This window comes from Rattus rattus, chromosome 2, assembly GCF_011064425.1.
Source record: "Rattus rattus isolate New Zealand chromosome 2, Rrattus_CSIRO_v1, whole genome shotgun sequence".
Taxonomy (NCBI): domain Eukaryota; kingdom Metazoa; phylum Chordata; class Mammalia; order Rodentia; family Muridae; genus Rattus; species Rattus rattus.
In genome coordinates, this window is record NC_046155.1 from 151,395,917 (window position 1) to 151,412,792 (window position 16,876).

Genomic DNA, 16,876 nt, shown 5'->3' on the forward strand with positions numbered 1-16,876 from the left:
CAAGTGAAAAATCTTTATGACAAGAACTTCAAGTCTCTGAAGAAAGAAATCAAAGATCTCAGAAGATGGAAGGATCTCCCAATGCTCATGGATTGCCAGGATTAATATTGTAAAAGTGGCCATCTTGCCGAAAGCAATCTACAGATTCAGTTCAATCCCCATCAAAATTCCAACTCAATTCTTCATAGAGTTAGAAAAATCAATTTGCAAATTCATTTGGAATAACAAAAAACCCAGGCTAGCAAAAACTATCCTCAACAATAAAAGAACTTCTTGGGGACTCACTATCTCTGACCTCAAGCTGTATTACAGAGCAGTAGTGATAGAAATTGTATGGTATTGGTACAGAGACAGACAGGTAGATCAATGGAATAGAATTAAAGGCCCAGAAATGAGCCCACACACCTATGGTCACTTGATCTTTGACAAAGGAGCTAAAACAATCCACTGGAGAGAGAAAAAAAAACATTTTCAACAAATGGTACTGGTTCAACTGGAGATCAGCATGTAGAAGAATGGAAATCAATCCATTTTTATATCCTTGTGCAGAGTTCAAGTCCAAGTGGATCAAGGACCTCCACATAAAAGCAGATACACTGGAACTAATACAAGAGAAAGTGGGGAAGAACCTTGAACATATGGGCTCATGGGAAAATTTTCTGAACAGAACACCAATAGCTTATGCTCTATGATAAACAATAGACAAATGGGACCTCATAGAATTGCAAAGCTTCTGTAAGGCAAAGGACACTGTCAATAAGAAAAAACAGCAATGGAAAGATCTTTACCAATCCTACATCCTACAAAGGGCTAATATCAAATATGCACAAAGAACTCAAGAAGTTAAATTCCATAGAATCAAAGAACCCTATTTAAAAAGGGGTACAAAATTAATTAAACGAAGAACTCTCAACTGAGGAATATTGAATGGCCGTGAAACACCTAAAGAAATGTTCAGTATCCTTAGTCATCAGGGAAATGCAACTCAAAACAACCCTGTGATTCCACCTCATACCATCAGAATGGCTAAGATGAAAAAATTCAGGTGACAGCAGATGCTGGATATTTTGCTTACTTACATTTCAAATGTTAGCCCCTCTCCCGGTTTCCTCTGCAGAAACCCCCTCTCCCTCAAATTTTGACTTCTGTGTTACACACAGTTGTTTTAAGATATACTGCTCTACATTTAACATTCTATCATTTTTTTGCATTATATGTAGTGTATTTGGGAAATAACTTTTTAAAAAACATTTTTACTGGTGTATACTGTTTGTGTGGTTAGTGATTTATTAAAATCACAGAAGAGTTTTTTTTTTTTTTGCCTTTCTTTGTTTACTTGCTCAGCCATAAAGAGCAGGAATGTCAACAGCCTGAACTTTCTAAAGCACTTTCATACACTCCTTTAGAGAAAGACCTGGGTCAGGCTGGAGGATGTGCACCACGTTTAGAACCCTAGGCATTAGGCATCTCTTAAATCCCCCTCTTTCATTTTCTCCTGTGGGACGAAACCAAGTTTGCTTTACTGGGGAAGAAAAATGTGGAAATATTAAGAGTGACACCCAGAAGAGCCATTTTAAATGAACATGTGGATTTGATTAAAATACAAGCTTTAATGTTTTAATTATTGAGAAGATGTACTGACTTTCATGGCAGAAATTGAGAAAACGGTGGACCTACTGCAGTGAAGCTTATGATAGCCAGAGGTTTTATTTCAGAATATGGAGCTTATAAAAATTACCATAGGTTGAATGGGGAAGATAGTGAATTGGCATGCTTGGGCAGTGAATGGCACATTGAACAGGAGTAGCACTGAGGCGGAGCAATTAGTACAGTGGCCACAGAAGAAGCCAATGTTTGTCACCATCTTTAATCACTTTTATTTGTGGCCACAGAAACGTGGAACTTACTTGCAGGGAAATGCAGGATGATGTTTGAACAAACACATTACAGATTACTCTTACATATTACCAATCCTGAAAATGCCATTTATTTATTTATTCATTCATTCATTTGTTTGTTTTGTTTATCAAAGTCTGTTCAATGTAAGACCTGAGACTTAGGATAACAACAGACAAACAGCAAAATGCAAGGAGAATAATTTATTGGTGCAAGACTTTGAAACCATCACATTGAACAGGAAAAATCAGTTCATATCGTAGAAGAAATCGATCTCAGGATAATATGTTTCTACCCATTGTTTCACACCACATTCCAAAAAAACGTATACCTAGAAATAAGCAGAAATTAAGGTAAGAAATGTGAGGAGAGTCAGGAAGTTCCTGGAGAAGAAAAGTTAACAAACACCTCTCTCTTTCCAATGTCCATAAAGGGACATTGGAAAGAGAGAAGTGAAAATGCAAAGGTTGCTAGGGGAAATAACATCAAATAATGCATATTAGTGGAAATCCAAATTTATCCAAATTCATCCAAATTTAGATTAATACATTCTAAATGGACTCAGTAGTACAGCTCAAGTCCCTAGCTTTCTGTGATCTCACTGTGATCAGGAGGGGACAGAGTGTGTCCCTGTTCCCTAGGAATAACTTTCTCTGATGGTTCAGAATTGTGGCCCCTACTTTCCTTCTAATATGATAACCAGGGAGACTCAGGGCAAAAGTGGGTAAGAAGTACTGAAAACAGGAGACTCACAGGCTCCTGGCAGGGCCAGCAAATTTGGCAGAGAAATGCATCCATCCAATACTTTGCTCTTTAGGAGGTTGTCTCCAGCTTTTTAATTTACCAACATTTCCCATGGTATTCAATGAAGTTAATGTCCATTCATTGCAAAGATGTTATTTTCAGCAAACTCCCCAACAGACTGACAGTAGAGTTAGCCATGAAACCTCCTTTGGTAGGGCCCTATTTATCCTTGTTTGGATGCCATGAGAGTGTTGTATCTAGGATGAAACTCCAGAAGAAGACACCTATCCCAACTACTGTTTACAACTGAACTCAGATCAGCAACGTATCTATGAAAAAACCTATCACTGATGCCCTGTCCTTTCCTGCCATTCAGGTGTTTCCCCACAGAATGTCAGGTCAACGTCATTTGTGGCCTTATTAGAGTGTAAAGCAAAATGAACATACCATTGTTTCTGCTACTACCAATCTGTCTCCATAGCTCATCTGGTCTACACATCTCTTCACTTCCAGTTTTGCTTCAACAGCTGCTGGAGGTGCATTATACATCTCAAGTTCCTTCTTCAGTTCTTTCTCACTTTTCATTAAGAAGCTTATGGTTTCATGAGCAACAAGTTCACAGATCTGGCTAGCATTAGCTGGAGAGTATAAGAAGAAAGAGAGTTTACTTAATCAAAATTACTCTTTTGTTTTGCTTTGAAGACAGGGTTTTTCTGTATATCCTTGGCTATCCTGGAACACCCTCTGCAGAGTACCCTGGCCTGGAACCTCAACTTTACAAGGATCCACCCGCCTCTCACTCCCAGTGCCAGCACCACCTGGATACTTTCATTTCATAATTGTCTTTGCATTTTACTTTCCGATTGGAGACTGCAGACTGGACAGAATATATAAAATATTGTAGCTCACTCTTGGAACTGCATGAATTCCTCAAAATCACACAGCAAAAGACTGAAGAAAGATTATTGTTGGTTCCGCATGTTTCTGAATTTTAGTGAATATCTATGAATTCCTAAATATCTATGGCTTCCTGAAATTCCCTTTTTTAAGCATTAAATGTTTCAGGTTTGACTGAATCTTCAGTAGCATATTTATGAGTCTTGAAATATTGAAAAAAGGATTTTTGTGTCCTCCAACTTGACATGAATAACAGAATTAGAATTTTACAAGAGGCAGAAAAAAATAAAAAGTGAGTACACTGCTTATGTGTAGAGAGGCGACCTTTGGAAATTGTCAGAATTAGGTCATGGCATCATGTACAGCTCGAAGTAAAGAGCTATAATTACAAGAATCGATCACTTGATTCACACAAGAGCACATCTGGGACCTGGGAAAAGCTTTGCTTTTGCACAATGATGATCAGAGTCACTTCTGGGAAGGGTGAGCAGACAAACTGATACCTATCTTACGGATTGTACAAATCTATGATAAATATTTGAGTAGAACTGAAGAAACCAACTTTCCTAATCTTAGGTTCCACATTTTCATAAAACCTCTTGAAAACAAATAAACAACAAAAACCAAATCTCCACAGATGGCCTGGACTGGCCTCAGACACATGTTACTCTTGTTTTAATCTCATCTAGCTTGGGTCACAGAGATGTGCCATCAGACCCAGTTTTCCCAGGGACATGTCAATGTTATGCTTAGCCTCCTAATGTTATGCCTGAATAGGTTCTGCCTTAAACAGATTCTGTCAGACTGTAGGGAAAAAAATTAGGCTATAGATAAGGAATACCTAGGCAGACAGGAGTTACAGAAAGGAAAGAGAGAGTAACTGCCAATGAGACTTGGTTCATTTTGAAGGCATAGAGTCCATAAGAATGTTCTGTTTATATATAGATGAATCATCTGTGAAAATTAGTTAAGTAAAAAACCAGACATCATACTGGTAACAACCGCACAGTGTATATCATCCAGGACACCGACCAGACTAATCTGACCTGCTTATCTTCATAGTCTTGTTGAAAGACTTGAAGATGTATGATTTACAGATTCCAAGGACATTGACTGTTAGGATCGCAGAGATTTCTCAAGTCATCTTCCCACATACAAAAAGTGAAAAATAGTATAACAGACAGTATTGCTTTAATGAAAAGTAATTCCTAAACTTTGTTCCTAGGGCCCTTTTTGGTTCTTTCCACAGCCTCAGCCCCAACAACTTTCTTATATAGAAGGAAATCAGTAGAACACATCTGAGCTTTTTTTTTTTAAAGATAGCTAATAAAAAGGGTTGGGAGAAATTTTAAATCATTGCTCTTTTCCTGACCTCTTCCTCATTACACAGAAACTTACCAACTGTTCAAAGAGGCAAACTTACCAGGAGCTGTGGCTGGAATAATCAATAATACGCACCTTCATAGCAACAAACAGCCAGCATGATCAGAAGACACAGGCTCAGCTTAATGGTGCTCATTTCAGTTCTCTACTTAGCAAATGGTGAGCAAATGAACTCTCCCAAAGCCTATAGGGGACCAGAGATATTTATACGTTGCGAGGCTTACAAGTCCTGCCCTCGGGCAAGTGACTGCTCACAAAGCTTGTGACTATTAACATTACAATATTGAGCACAGTTTTTATAAGAGAAATTATTTGCTAATTCTATCAAAAATATCTGAAAAAGGAGAAATTAAATAAACATCCAGTGAATATGGATTAAATTATGTTTCCTTTGTATCTCACTGGTTTGATTTATTTCCGTGTATGGCTAAGTTCTGGCTCTTTTTTCTGTAGCTCATGAAGCAGAAGCATGGATTTCAGTGGTATCCAATGGACATGGTGCTAACTGGGTGGTTTGACCTTAAATATACTACCATTTCTTCCTATCGTCCTTCCTTCCTCCCATCCTTCCCTCTTGCCATGTATATGTATATGCTACAGTATACAAGTATAGGTCAAAGGACAAGAGTTCTTTCCTTCTACAGTCTGTGCCTCAAGAATTGTGCTTAAATGGTTGGACTTGGCCACAAACACATTTCTGCACCAAATAATGTCACAAGACCGACTTGAAAAAATTTATGAGTCACTACAAGAGCCAACAGTCTTGAACATATGATAAAATTATTGCCTGATATCTCTGCCAGGTTTATTTATATCTTTGATTCTGGGGCAGACATTCTCTCACTTAAGTATGTTCTATCCCTCAGAATATCTTTTGGAGACTTTTTGGATGCTTTTTATCATGAAAATCTATACAGCACTGAGGACTTCTCTCAAGACATCGCCTACTATATGGCATCTAAAGTGCCCACCTCTACTCATGCGTCAGTATCTGAGGTCTATTAGAATCCTGGGAGCAGGACAGCCATCACATCATGTTTCTTTCCAAAGACTCCAGGTCACTGATAGAGCCAGTGACTGAATCATCTTTCCAATATTGTTTTAGAGCAGCATAAAGCCTGCCCCACACATGTAAAGGAAGCTATATGCCTGCAGTTTCTGAACTCTCTTTTGAAGTCCCCAGCAAGTTGCTAGGGAAAGAGAAAAATTTAGACTAGAAACACATGTGCTTTTTGTGTCCCTTCATTGTCCCTTTAAACACTATTTCACAAGCACTTCTTTTCTGTGTGCAGTTACCATTAATCACTCTCCAGAGAATGGCTGCCACCAACTCTCAAGAGTTTTAAAAAAATGAAATCACCTGGTGATTGTCGATGGCGGCAGGCAAGATTGAAGGAGTCTACCACAAACTCTTAGCTCCAATAAACCTATAAGCCTGGTCAAACTCATAGATCTGAACATACGTAGACCTGTAAAGCAGCAAAATATAAAATTAACACACAAAAGTCTATAACCATAATGTATTAAAGAAATATTAGAGAAACAATTCCACCTTCAGAACGTGTTTAAAAAAAAACTTGTAAATTAAAACTGTTACACAGATCTGCATCAAGGAGCTGACATTACACTACAGTCCTCCACAGTCCAATTCCACCTAGGGAAAGGTTAAGCCCCCAGGAGTGCTGACACACCCAGGCTCATAAGTAAGACCACCACTACCTCCCCAGTACCTGGCCTGACTGGGATCCACCGGGGGGCCCAGGGAATGCAGGTACCGCCAGACAACTGGGAACACAATCCTCCTGGTTTCCATCTGTGCTTGGGAACTGAACTTGTGCTACAGAGCTCTGCACCCCAAACTTACCCAGTGAAAGGTTGACCCCCAGAAGTGCTGATATGACCAAGTTCACAGGCTCACAGAGACACCTTGACCCTCAGGAGCTCTGAAACACACAGGTTCATAGGCTTAAAGGCTGACTGGAGGGACAGGGTCCAGTAGATTGCAAGGCCAGCAAATATCAGAGACAATCAGATGGCAAGAAGCAAGCACAAGTACATAAACAACAGAAACTGATGCTATTTGGCATCATTAAAACCCATTTCTCCCACCAAAACAAGCCCTGGATACCCCAACACTCCTGAATAGCAAGATTCTGAGCTAAAAATCCAATCTCATGACGATGGCAGAGGATGTTAAGAAGGACATAAATAACTCCATTAAAGAAATAGAGAACACAGGTAAACAAGTGGAAGCCCTTAAAGAGGAAACACATAAATTCCTTAAATATATACAGTAAAATACAGCCAAACAGATAAAGGATTTGAGCAAAACCATCCAGAATCTAAAAATGGAAATAGAAAGACTAAAGAAATCACAAAGGGAAACAACCCTGAAGATAGAAAACCTAGGAAAAAGATCAGGAGTCATAGATGCAAGCATCGGCAATAGAATATAAGAGATAAAAGAGGGAAACTCAATTTGGTTGTAAAAGATACAGGAAAAAAAAACATTGACTCAAGAATCAAAGGAAATGCAAAATACAAAAAGCTCCTAACCCAAAATATCCAGGAAATTCAGGACACAATGAAAAAAAAAAAGACCAAACCTAAGAGAGTTATTATACAACAAAAAGAGATCAAAGGAATACGAATTAGGAGGGAGGAAGTCATGATATCGCTATTTGAAAATGATATGCTAGTAAACCTATGCGACCTGAAAAATTACACCAGAGAGTTAAAAAACTGATAAACAACTTCAGCAAACATGATATAAAATTAACAAAACAGTACCCTCCCTCTACTCAAAGGATAAAAGGACTGGGAAAGAAATTAGGGAAACCAAACCCTTCACAATAGTCATAAATAATAAAAATTATCTTGGTGTAACTCTAACCAAGGAAGTGAATGATTTGTATGAAAAGAACTTCAAATCCCTGAAGAACAAAATCAAAGAAGACCTCGGAAGATGGAAAGATATCACATGCTCATGGGATGGTAAGGTTAATATAATAAAAATGGCCATCTTACCAAAAGCAATCTACAGATTGAATTCAATCTCCATCACAATTCCAACTCAATTTAGAAAGCAATTCTCAAATTAATCTGGAATAACGAAAAGCCCAGGACAGGGGAAACTATTTTTACCAATAAAATCTTCTGGGGGATCACCATCCTCATCAAAGCCATACTATAGAAAGAGAGCAATAGTGATAAAAACTGCATGAACCCACTCACTATGGCAACTTGATCTTTGACAAAGAAGCTAAAAACATCCAGTGGAAAAAAGACAGCATTTTCAACAAATGGCATTGTTCAACTGGCAGTCTGCATGTAGAAGAATGCACATTGATCCATTCTAATCACCATGAATAAAACTAAAGTCCAAATGGTTCAAGGACCTTTGCATAAAACCAGATATGCTGAATCTAATAGAAGAGAAAGTAGGGAAGAGACAGGAATACTTGGGCACAGGGGAAAACTTCCTGAACAAAACACCAATGGCTTATGCTTTAAGATCAACAAATGACAAGTAGGAACTCATAAAATTGAAAAGCTTCTGTAAGGCAAAGGACACTATCAGTAGGACAAATTGGCAACCCACAGATTGGAAAAAGATCTTTACCAATCCTACATCCCATAGAGGACTAATATCCAAAATATACAAAGAACTGAAGAAGACTCCAGAGAACCAAATAACCCCATTAAATTTGGAGTGCAGAGCTAAAGAGAGAATTATCAACCAAGGAATCTCGAATGGTTGAGAAGCATTTGAAGAAAACACCTACACCACACCCCCGTCATCTTGCTATACTGGCTTATACCAGTAAACACAGAACATGGTGGGCTGAGGTAGGAGGGACAAAGGTTACATGTGTGTGAAACTGGTGTAGACTACATTTAAATTTAAGTTTGGGCTAGCCTGCACTAGGAAATGAGACATACTCTTTAAAACAATAAAACAAAAGGCCTCACTGATCTAATTCAGGACTTTCTTCCTCTGAAGTTTCCTCTCCCTGTCTGCCTTCTAGAGCACTTTATCTAAGCCTGTTTACCCTGTTATCCAACCAGAATTCTATTCTACTGTGTATGTCAGTTTGCCTTCTCAGAAATATAAAAGAAACAGGCCATTTCCCATAGTATGGTCACTATGATTCCCTATAAACTCCTTAGTGAGGCCATGCCCTCTCGCTTTTCCAACCCCATATTAGACAAGATCAGATAATGTCTGTCTTACAGAGAAATCACAGCTGCCACTTTTGGTGATTTTTCAATGCCGTGTCAAGGATCATGTCAGTCACAGGAAAGATCACTAATCAAGTGTAAATGTGGCAAACTGCAGGGTGCAGTAGCTGAGTCTCTGTTTTGAGAGGGACATGACAAACCTGAAGTCTCCTTTGCTGTAGAAAAGGGCCAGGCTGTGGGAGGTGCCTTTTGGAGAGCTGAGGATCATGTTCTTCCTGTGGAAAGACTATGAGGAAGTGTTCATAGTGGGATGTGCACCAGTGATTAATGTGCAACACAGTAGATCAAGAGAAGCACTTACAAAAGGAAACCCCCTCGTGACATGAAGAATAGACATTTAACTGCCAGCAGAGATGTGTCTGTGTGCAAAGTTCTCTGCTGAAATTCCTGTCTTGAACTATCACAACTCCTTACCATTTCTGAGTTTTATAGAACTTTATGGAGAAAGAGGTGTCATATTGCATTCCGCCTTTCTTCCAGGTCCTCCAGAGAAGGCAGGGCAAGCCTGGAACAAGTAGTTCATAGCCCACATTTCCCTTTGGATCATCTGAGACTTCTACATGCTAGACAGAAAGGGAAAGTGGTGTCTCTGTGGAATGCTGTGGTTCCCGGTCTCCTCTATGGGTACCTGGGTGCTTCTGGTGTACTGCCTGAAGAGGAAGTCAGGAACAGGGGTTGGTTATTTCCCACATTTCCCCTTCGGGTGCCTTCATGACAGGCAGGAAGGGAAAAGTGAAGCCTGGGACAGGCATGATCTGGTATATTTGGGAGTTGGTGCCAAATACAGGAGGGGTGAGAAAGTAAAAAAGGCCTTGTTTGGGAATCTTAAAGTCAGAGCTTATTTAGGCAAAGGCCTTTCCCTGTGGTGATCTTTAATGGACCAGCTTTCTGATTTTTCAGATTGTTTATTACAAGTGAATATGGATGTATACGTTTTATTCAGACTGAACCAGGGACTATACATTTTTGGGGGAAAGGCCATGAGAAGATCCAGGAACAGAAGGTGATTGGCTGAAAGCTAAGGCTACCTAAATACCTTATTGGCATGGAGAAGAACTCCAGGTGCTATGCTACTTGACTGAGCGACCACGGTCCTCTCAGTTGTAGTCATTGTTACATGCTCCAGAGGAGGCATGAGAGGCCTGGAGTGGGCAGCTCAACTCATACCATCTCAGATCTCTGGATTCCCAGGGTTGTGCGTGTCCCACTGGTTCTTACCCTTGTTTGGCAGTGCAGCTTTCTTGCCCTACAAAGAGGCCAACCTCTGATGTCATGTATGAGGTTAACCTCCAAGCAGGACTGAACCGTGGCAGAGAATTCAGACCCACAGAATAACAAGAGATGAGAATGAAATGGGGGTTATCTTACTCCAACTGTTGTGCAATAGATACAGACCTGTAATTTCCAGTCACATGCCAGTCACATGCCCATAAATGCCATTGAAGCAACAAAATGTTCTTTTTTGCTGGTTTTTATTAAATACACAAGCCATATGTTGGCCTATTTTATTATATCTCTCAGACATTTCCTTCTGTTAAGTGTAGCAAAATTTTTAAGAAGATTCAAAAGTCCACAGAATGTTTCTTATTTATTAAGTAGTGTGAGATGTTGGAAGTTGATGGAACTACATCTCCTCTCTTTCATGAGCCTGTCTCCAGAAAAATAAAATCCTTCCTTGTCCTAAACATTCTCTCCTAAATAATAAACCCATCCTGCATACACCATCTGTGAACAGAGAACAATTCCCACAAGGTGATCCATACACTTCTGTCTCAGGATGTGGGTCATTCAAGATGTAGAATGTTCCAGATTCAGAAGTTGTTGGAATTCTAAAGAAAATTTCTCATGGGAAGAGACTGTCAGCAGCACCATTTTCTGAGGTTTTGACTTTCTTGATTTGCAAAAGGAACATTATTTCTGGATAGTCCATTATCATTTGTGTGCTCAGAGAAAGATCGTCATCAATTGTCCTGGGATATCATGGGAGCTAAGAAAACGTGCTCTCTTGCTTGCTCACTTCCATATATGTGGAGTTTGTTTGTTTGTTTGCTTGCTTGTTTGTTTTTAATGAATGAAAGTCCTCTTAAAGAATAGAACCGTCTTGACAAGAAATACTCATAATGATTGAGGCACCATGTAAAGTCCAAGTAGATAATGTTTTGGACAAAGAGACTGTGTTCCATTACCCTGTCGAAGTCGTTGCTTGAATTTGGACTTAAGAACTCTGGCTGTGAACTAGGAGCTGGAAGTAGAGACCAAGGCAAACACGTGGCTCCTTTTTGTCATTTGCTAAATGAGCTTTGTTCTTGGCACCTTCTGCTTCCTATGAATTCCAGAAAAAAAGATGTCAGAACAACCCTGACATTAAACAATGAACTCAAGTAAATAAGAATAGACTCATTTGTCTTTGTGGAGCACATATTTCTTCTGTTTCAAATAGGGCCAGATTTCATTTCCTTGTCACTGTTTTCAAACGCTCCTGTTAATTTCTTCTTTGTACCTCTAAGCTATTGCCTTGACTACTCTTCTAGAAATCTCCAATGAATAGCCACGTTGATTTATCTTATTTTTATCTTCAATGGTTCATCTCCAATTGTGTTTTGTACTGATTAAAGAATCTATACCTTATTATTCAACCATTCAGTTATCACCATTTGTTTCACTGTATCTGGTGGGTAGCTATGGATCATCCAGCAACTGCTATTCTGATATCACATTTATTGATGGTTTGTATTTTGAATCTACCATTAGAACCTGATCTCAACAAAACCAAGGACCAAGGCTCTTATGTCTCTACAAAAAAAATGGGCAGGCTACACAGGATGAAGATCACTAGAAAGGTTCTTAGCAATGTGCTCTTAAGGGGTAGATGCCTGTCTGATTCAATGGATGAAAACTCCTTTTCTTCACCTGTATGTTTCTTTTCTTCTCCATATTTATTAAATTGGGTATTTCTTATTTATATTTCAATTGTTATTCCCTTTCCCTGTTTCCAGACCAACATCACCTAACCCCTAGCACTCCCCTACTATATGGGTGTTCCCCTCCCTACCCTCCCCCAATTACCACCCTCCCCCCAACAATCCAGAACACTGGGGGTTCAGTCTTGGCAGGACCAAGGGCTTCCCCTTCCACTGGTACCCTTACTGGGCTATTCATTGCTACCTATGCAGTTGGAGCCCAGGTCAGTCCATGTATAGCCTTTGGGTAGTGGCTTAGTCCCTGGAAGCTCTGGTTAGTTGACATTGTTGTTCATATGGGGTCTCAAGCCCCTTCAAGCTCTTTAAGTCCTTTCTCTGATCCTTCAATGGGGGTCCCATTCTCAGTTCTGTAGTTTGCTGTTGACATTCGCCTATGTATTTGCCGTATTCTGGCTGTGTCTCTCAGGAGAGATCTATATCTGGTTCCTGTCAGCCTGCACTTCTTTGCTTCATCCGTCTTATCTACTTTGGTGGCTGTATTTGTATGGGCCACATGTGGGGCAGGCTCTGAATGGGTGTTCCTTCAGCCTCTGTTCTAAACTTTGCCTCCCTATTCCCTCTCAAGGGTATTCTTGTTCCCCTTTTAAAGACAGAGTGAAGCATTCACATTTTGGTCATCCTTCTTGAGTTTCATGTGTTCTGTGCATCTAGGGTAATTCGAGCATTTGGGCTAATATCACTAATAAGTGAGTGTATACCATGTGTGTTTTTCTGTGATTGGGTTACCTCACTCAGGATGATATTTTCCAGTCCCATCCATTTGCCTATGAATTTCATAAAGTCATTGTTTTTGATAGCTGAGTAGTATTCCATTGTGTAGATGTACCACATTTTCTGTATCCATTCCTCTGTTGAAGGGCACCTGGGTTCTTTCCAGCTTCTGGCTATTATAAATAAGGCTGCTATGAACATAGTGGAGCATGTGTCTTTGTTGTATGTTGGAGCATCTTTTGGGTATATGCCCAAGAGAGGTATAGCAGGGTCCTCAGGTAGTGCAATGTCCAATTTTCTGAAGAACTCCAGACTGATTTCCAGAATGGTTGTACCAGTCTGCAATCCCACCAACAGTGGAGGAGTGTTCCTCTTTCTCCACATCCTCACCAGTATCTAATGTCACTAGAGTTTTTGATCATAGCCATTCTGAGTGGTGTGAGGTGGAATCTCAGGGTTGTTTTGATTTGCATTTCCCTTATGACTAAAGAGGTTGAACATTTCTTTAGGTGCTTGGCAGCCATTTGGCATTTCTCAGCTGTGAATTCTTTGTTTAGCTCTGAACCCCATTTTAATAGAGTTCTTTGTCTCCCTGCATTCTAACTTCGTGAGGTCTTTGTATATTTTGGATATGAGCCTTCTATCAGTTGTAGGATTGGTAAAGATCTTTTCCCAATCTGTTGGGATTTTTGTCCAAACAATAGTGTCCTTTGCCTTACAGAAGCTTTGTAGTTTTATGAGATCCCATTTGTCAACTCTTTATCTTAGAGTATAAGCCATTGGTGTTTTGTTTAGGAAAGTTTCTCCAGTGCCCATGTGTTAGAGATGCTTCCCCACTTTTTCTTCTATTAGTTTGAGTGTATCTGGTTTGATGTGGAGGTCCTTGATCCACATGGACTTAAGCTTTGTACAGGATGATAAGAATGGATTGCTCTGCATTCTTCTACATGCTGACCTCCAGTTGAACCAGCACCATTTGCTGAAAAGGCTGTCTTATTTCCATTGGATGGTTTTGGCTCCTTTGTCAAAAATCAAGTGCCCATAGCTGTGTGGGTTCATTTCTGGGTCTTCAGTTCTATTCCACTGGTCTATCTGCCTGTCTGTCAACCAATACCATACAGTTTTTCACTATTACTCTGTAATACTGTTTGAGTTCAGGGATAGTGATTCCCCTGGAAGTCTGTTTACTATTGAGGATAATTTTAGCTATCCTGAGTTTTTTGTTATTCCAGATGAATTTGCAAATTGTTCTGTCTAACTCTATGAAGAATTGGATTGGAATTTTGATGGAGATTGCATTGAATCTGTAGATCGCTTTATGGCCATTTTTACTATATTAATCCTGCCAATCCATGTGCATGGGAGATCTTTCCACCTTCTGAGATCTTCAATTTCTTTCTTCAGAGGCTTGAAGTTCTTATCATACAGATCTTTCACTTGCTTGGTTAAAGTCACACCAAGGTATTTTATATTATTTGGGACTATTATGAAGGGTATCGTTTCCCTAATTTCTTTCTCGCCTTGTTTCTCTTTTGTGTAGAGGAAGGCTACTGATTTATTTGAGTTAATTTTATAGCCAACCACTTTTTTTTTAAATTTTTTATTTATTTATTTTTTTATTAACTTGAGTAGTTCTTATATACATTTCGAGTGTTATTCCCTTTCCCGGTTTCCGGGCAAACATCCCCCTAATCCCTCCTCCTCCCCTTTTTATGGGTGTTCCTCTCCCTATCCTCCCCCCATTGCCGCCCTCCCCCCAACAATCTAGTTCACTGGGGGTTCAGTCTTAGCAGGACCAAGGGCTTCCCCTTCCACTGGTGCTCTTACTAGGATATTTATTGCTACCTATGAGGCCAGAGTCCAGGGTCAGTCCATGTATAGTCTTTAGGTAGTGGCTTAGTCCCTGGAAGCTCTGGTTGGTTGGCATTGTTGTACATATGGGGTTGTTTTGATTTGCATTTCCCTTATGACTAAAGATGTTGAACATTTCTTTAGGTGTTTCTCAGCCATTCGGCATTCCTCAGCTGTGAATTCTTTGTTTAGCTCTGAACCCCATTTTTTAATAGGGTTATTTGTCTCCCTGCGGTCTAACTTCTTGAGTTCTTTGTATATTTTGGATATAAGGCCTCTATCTGTTGTAGGATTGGTAAAGATCTTTTCCCAATCTGTTGGTTGCCATTTTGTCCTAACCACAGTGTCCTTTGCGTTACAGAAGCTTTGCAGTTTTATGAGATCCCATTTGTCGATTCTTGATCTTAGAGCATAAGCCATTGGTGTTTTGTTCAGGAAATTTTTTCCAGTGCCCATGTGTTCCAGATGCTTCCCTAGTTTTTCTTCTATTAGTTTGAGTGTGTCTGGTTTGATGTGGAGGTTCTTGATCCACTTGGACTTAATCTTTTTTTTTTTTATTAACTTGAATATTTCTTATATACATTTCGAGTGTTATTCCCTTTCCCAGTTTCCAGACAAACATCCTCCTCCCCTTCCTTATGGGTGTTCCCCTCCCCACCCTCCCCCCAACAGTCTAGTTCACTGGGGTTCAGTCTTAGCAGGACCCAGGGCTTCCCTTCCACTGGTGCTCTTACTAGGATATTCATTGCTACCTATGAGGTCAGAGTCCAGGGTCAGTCCATGTATAGTCTTTTAGGTAGTGGCTTAGTCCCTGGAAGCTCTGGTTGTTTGGCATTGTTGTACATATGGGGTCTCGAGCCCCTTCAAGCTCTTCCAGTTCTTTCTCTGATTCCTTCAACGGGGGTCCTATTCTCAGTTCAGTGGTTTGCTGCTGACATTCGCCTCTGTATTTGCTGTATTCTGGCTGTGTCTCTCAGGAGCGATCTACACTTCTGCACTTCTTTGCTTCATCCATCTTGTCTAATTGGGTGGCTGTATATGTATGGGCCACATGTGGGGCAGGCTCTGAATGGGTGTTCCTTCAGTCTCTGTTTTAATCTTTGCCTCTCTATTCCCTGCCAAGGGTATTCTTGTTCCCTTTTTAAAGAAGGAGTGAAGCATTCACATTTTGATCATCCGTCTTGAGTTTCATTTGTTCTAGGCATCTAGGGTAATTCAGGCATTTGGGCTAATAGCCACTTATCAATGAGTGCATACCATGTATGTCTTTCTGTGATTGGGTTAGCTCACCAGGATGATATTTTCCAGTTCCAACCATTTGCCTACAAATTTTATAAACTCGTTGTTTTTGATAGCTGAGTAATATTCCATTGTGTAGATGTAGGTGTGTGGGTTCATTTCTGGGTCTTCAATTCTGTTCCATTGGTCTATCTGTCTGTCTCTGTACCAATACCATGCAGTTTTTTATCACTATTGCTCTGTAATACTGCTTGAGTTCAGGGATAGTGATTCCCCCTGAAGTCCTTTTATTGTTGAGGATAGTTTTAGCTATCCTGGGTTTTTTGTTATTCCAGATGAATTTGCAAATTGTTCTGTCTAACTCTTTGAAGAATTGGATTGGTATTTTGATGGGGATTGCATTGAATCTGTAGATCGCTTTTGGTAAAATGGCCATTTTTACTATATTAATCCTGCCAATCCATGAGCATGGGAGATCTTTCCACCTTCTGAGGTCTTCTTCAATTTCTTTCTTCAGTGTCTTGAAGTTCTTATTGTACAGATCTTTTACTTGCTTGGTTAAAGTCACACCGAGGTACTTTATATTATTTGGGTCTATTATGAAGGGTGTCGTTTCCCTAATTTCTTTCTCGGCTTGTTTCTCTTTTGTGTAGAGGAAGGCTACTGATTTATTTGAGTTAATTTTATACCCAGCCACTTTGCTGAAGTTGTTTATCAGCTTTAGTAGTTCTCTGGTGGAACTTTTGGGATCACTTAAATATACTATCATATCATCTGCAAATAGTGATATTTTGACTTCTTCTTTTCCGATCTGTATCCCTTGACCTCCTTTTGTTGTCTGATTGCTCTGGCTAGAACTTCAAGAACTATATTGAATAAGTAGGGAGAGAGTGGGCAGCCTTGTCTAGTCCCTGATTTTAGTGGGATTGCTT

General features: G+C 39.8%; 1 protein-coding gene across 1 annotated transcript; it reads right to left on the reverse strand.

The window, feature by feature from the left end:
* Positions 1–2,085: 2,085 nt before the first annotated feature.
* LOC116894323 (prostatic steroid-binding protein C1) lies at positions 2,086–5,092 on the reverse strand. Its single transcript, XM_032896017.1, has 3 exons — positions 4,996–5,092; positions 3,088–3,278; positions 2,086–2,227 (listed from the first exon to the last, which is right to left on the reverse strand). Exons 1-3 carry the CDS (start codon positions 5,054–5,056, stop codon positions 2,144–2,146), a joined length of 336 nt encoding a protein of 111 aa, XP_032751908.1. The 5' UTR covers positions 5,057–5,092; the 3' UTR covers positions 2,086–2,143.
* Positions 5,093–16,876: the final 11,784 nt, after the last annotated feature.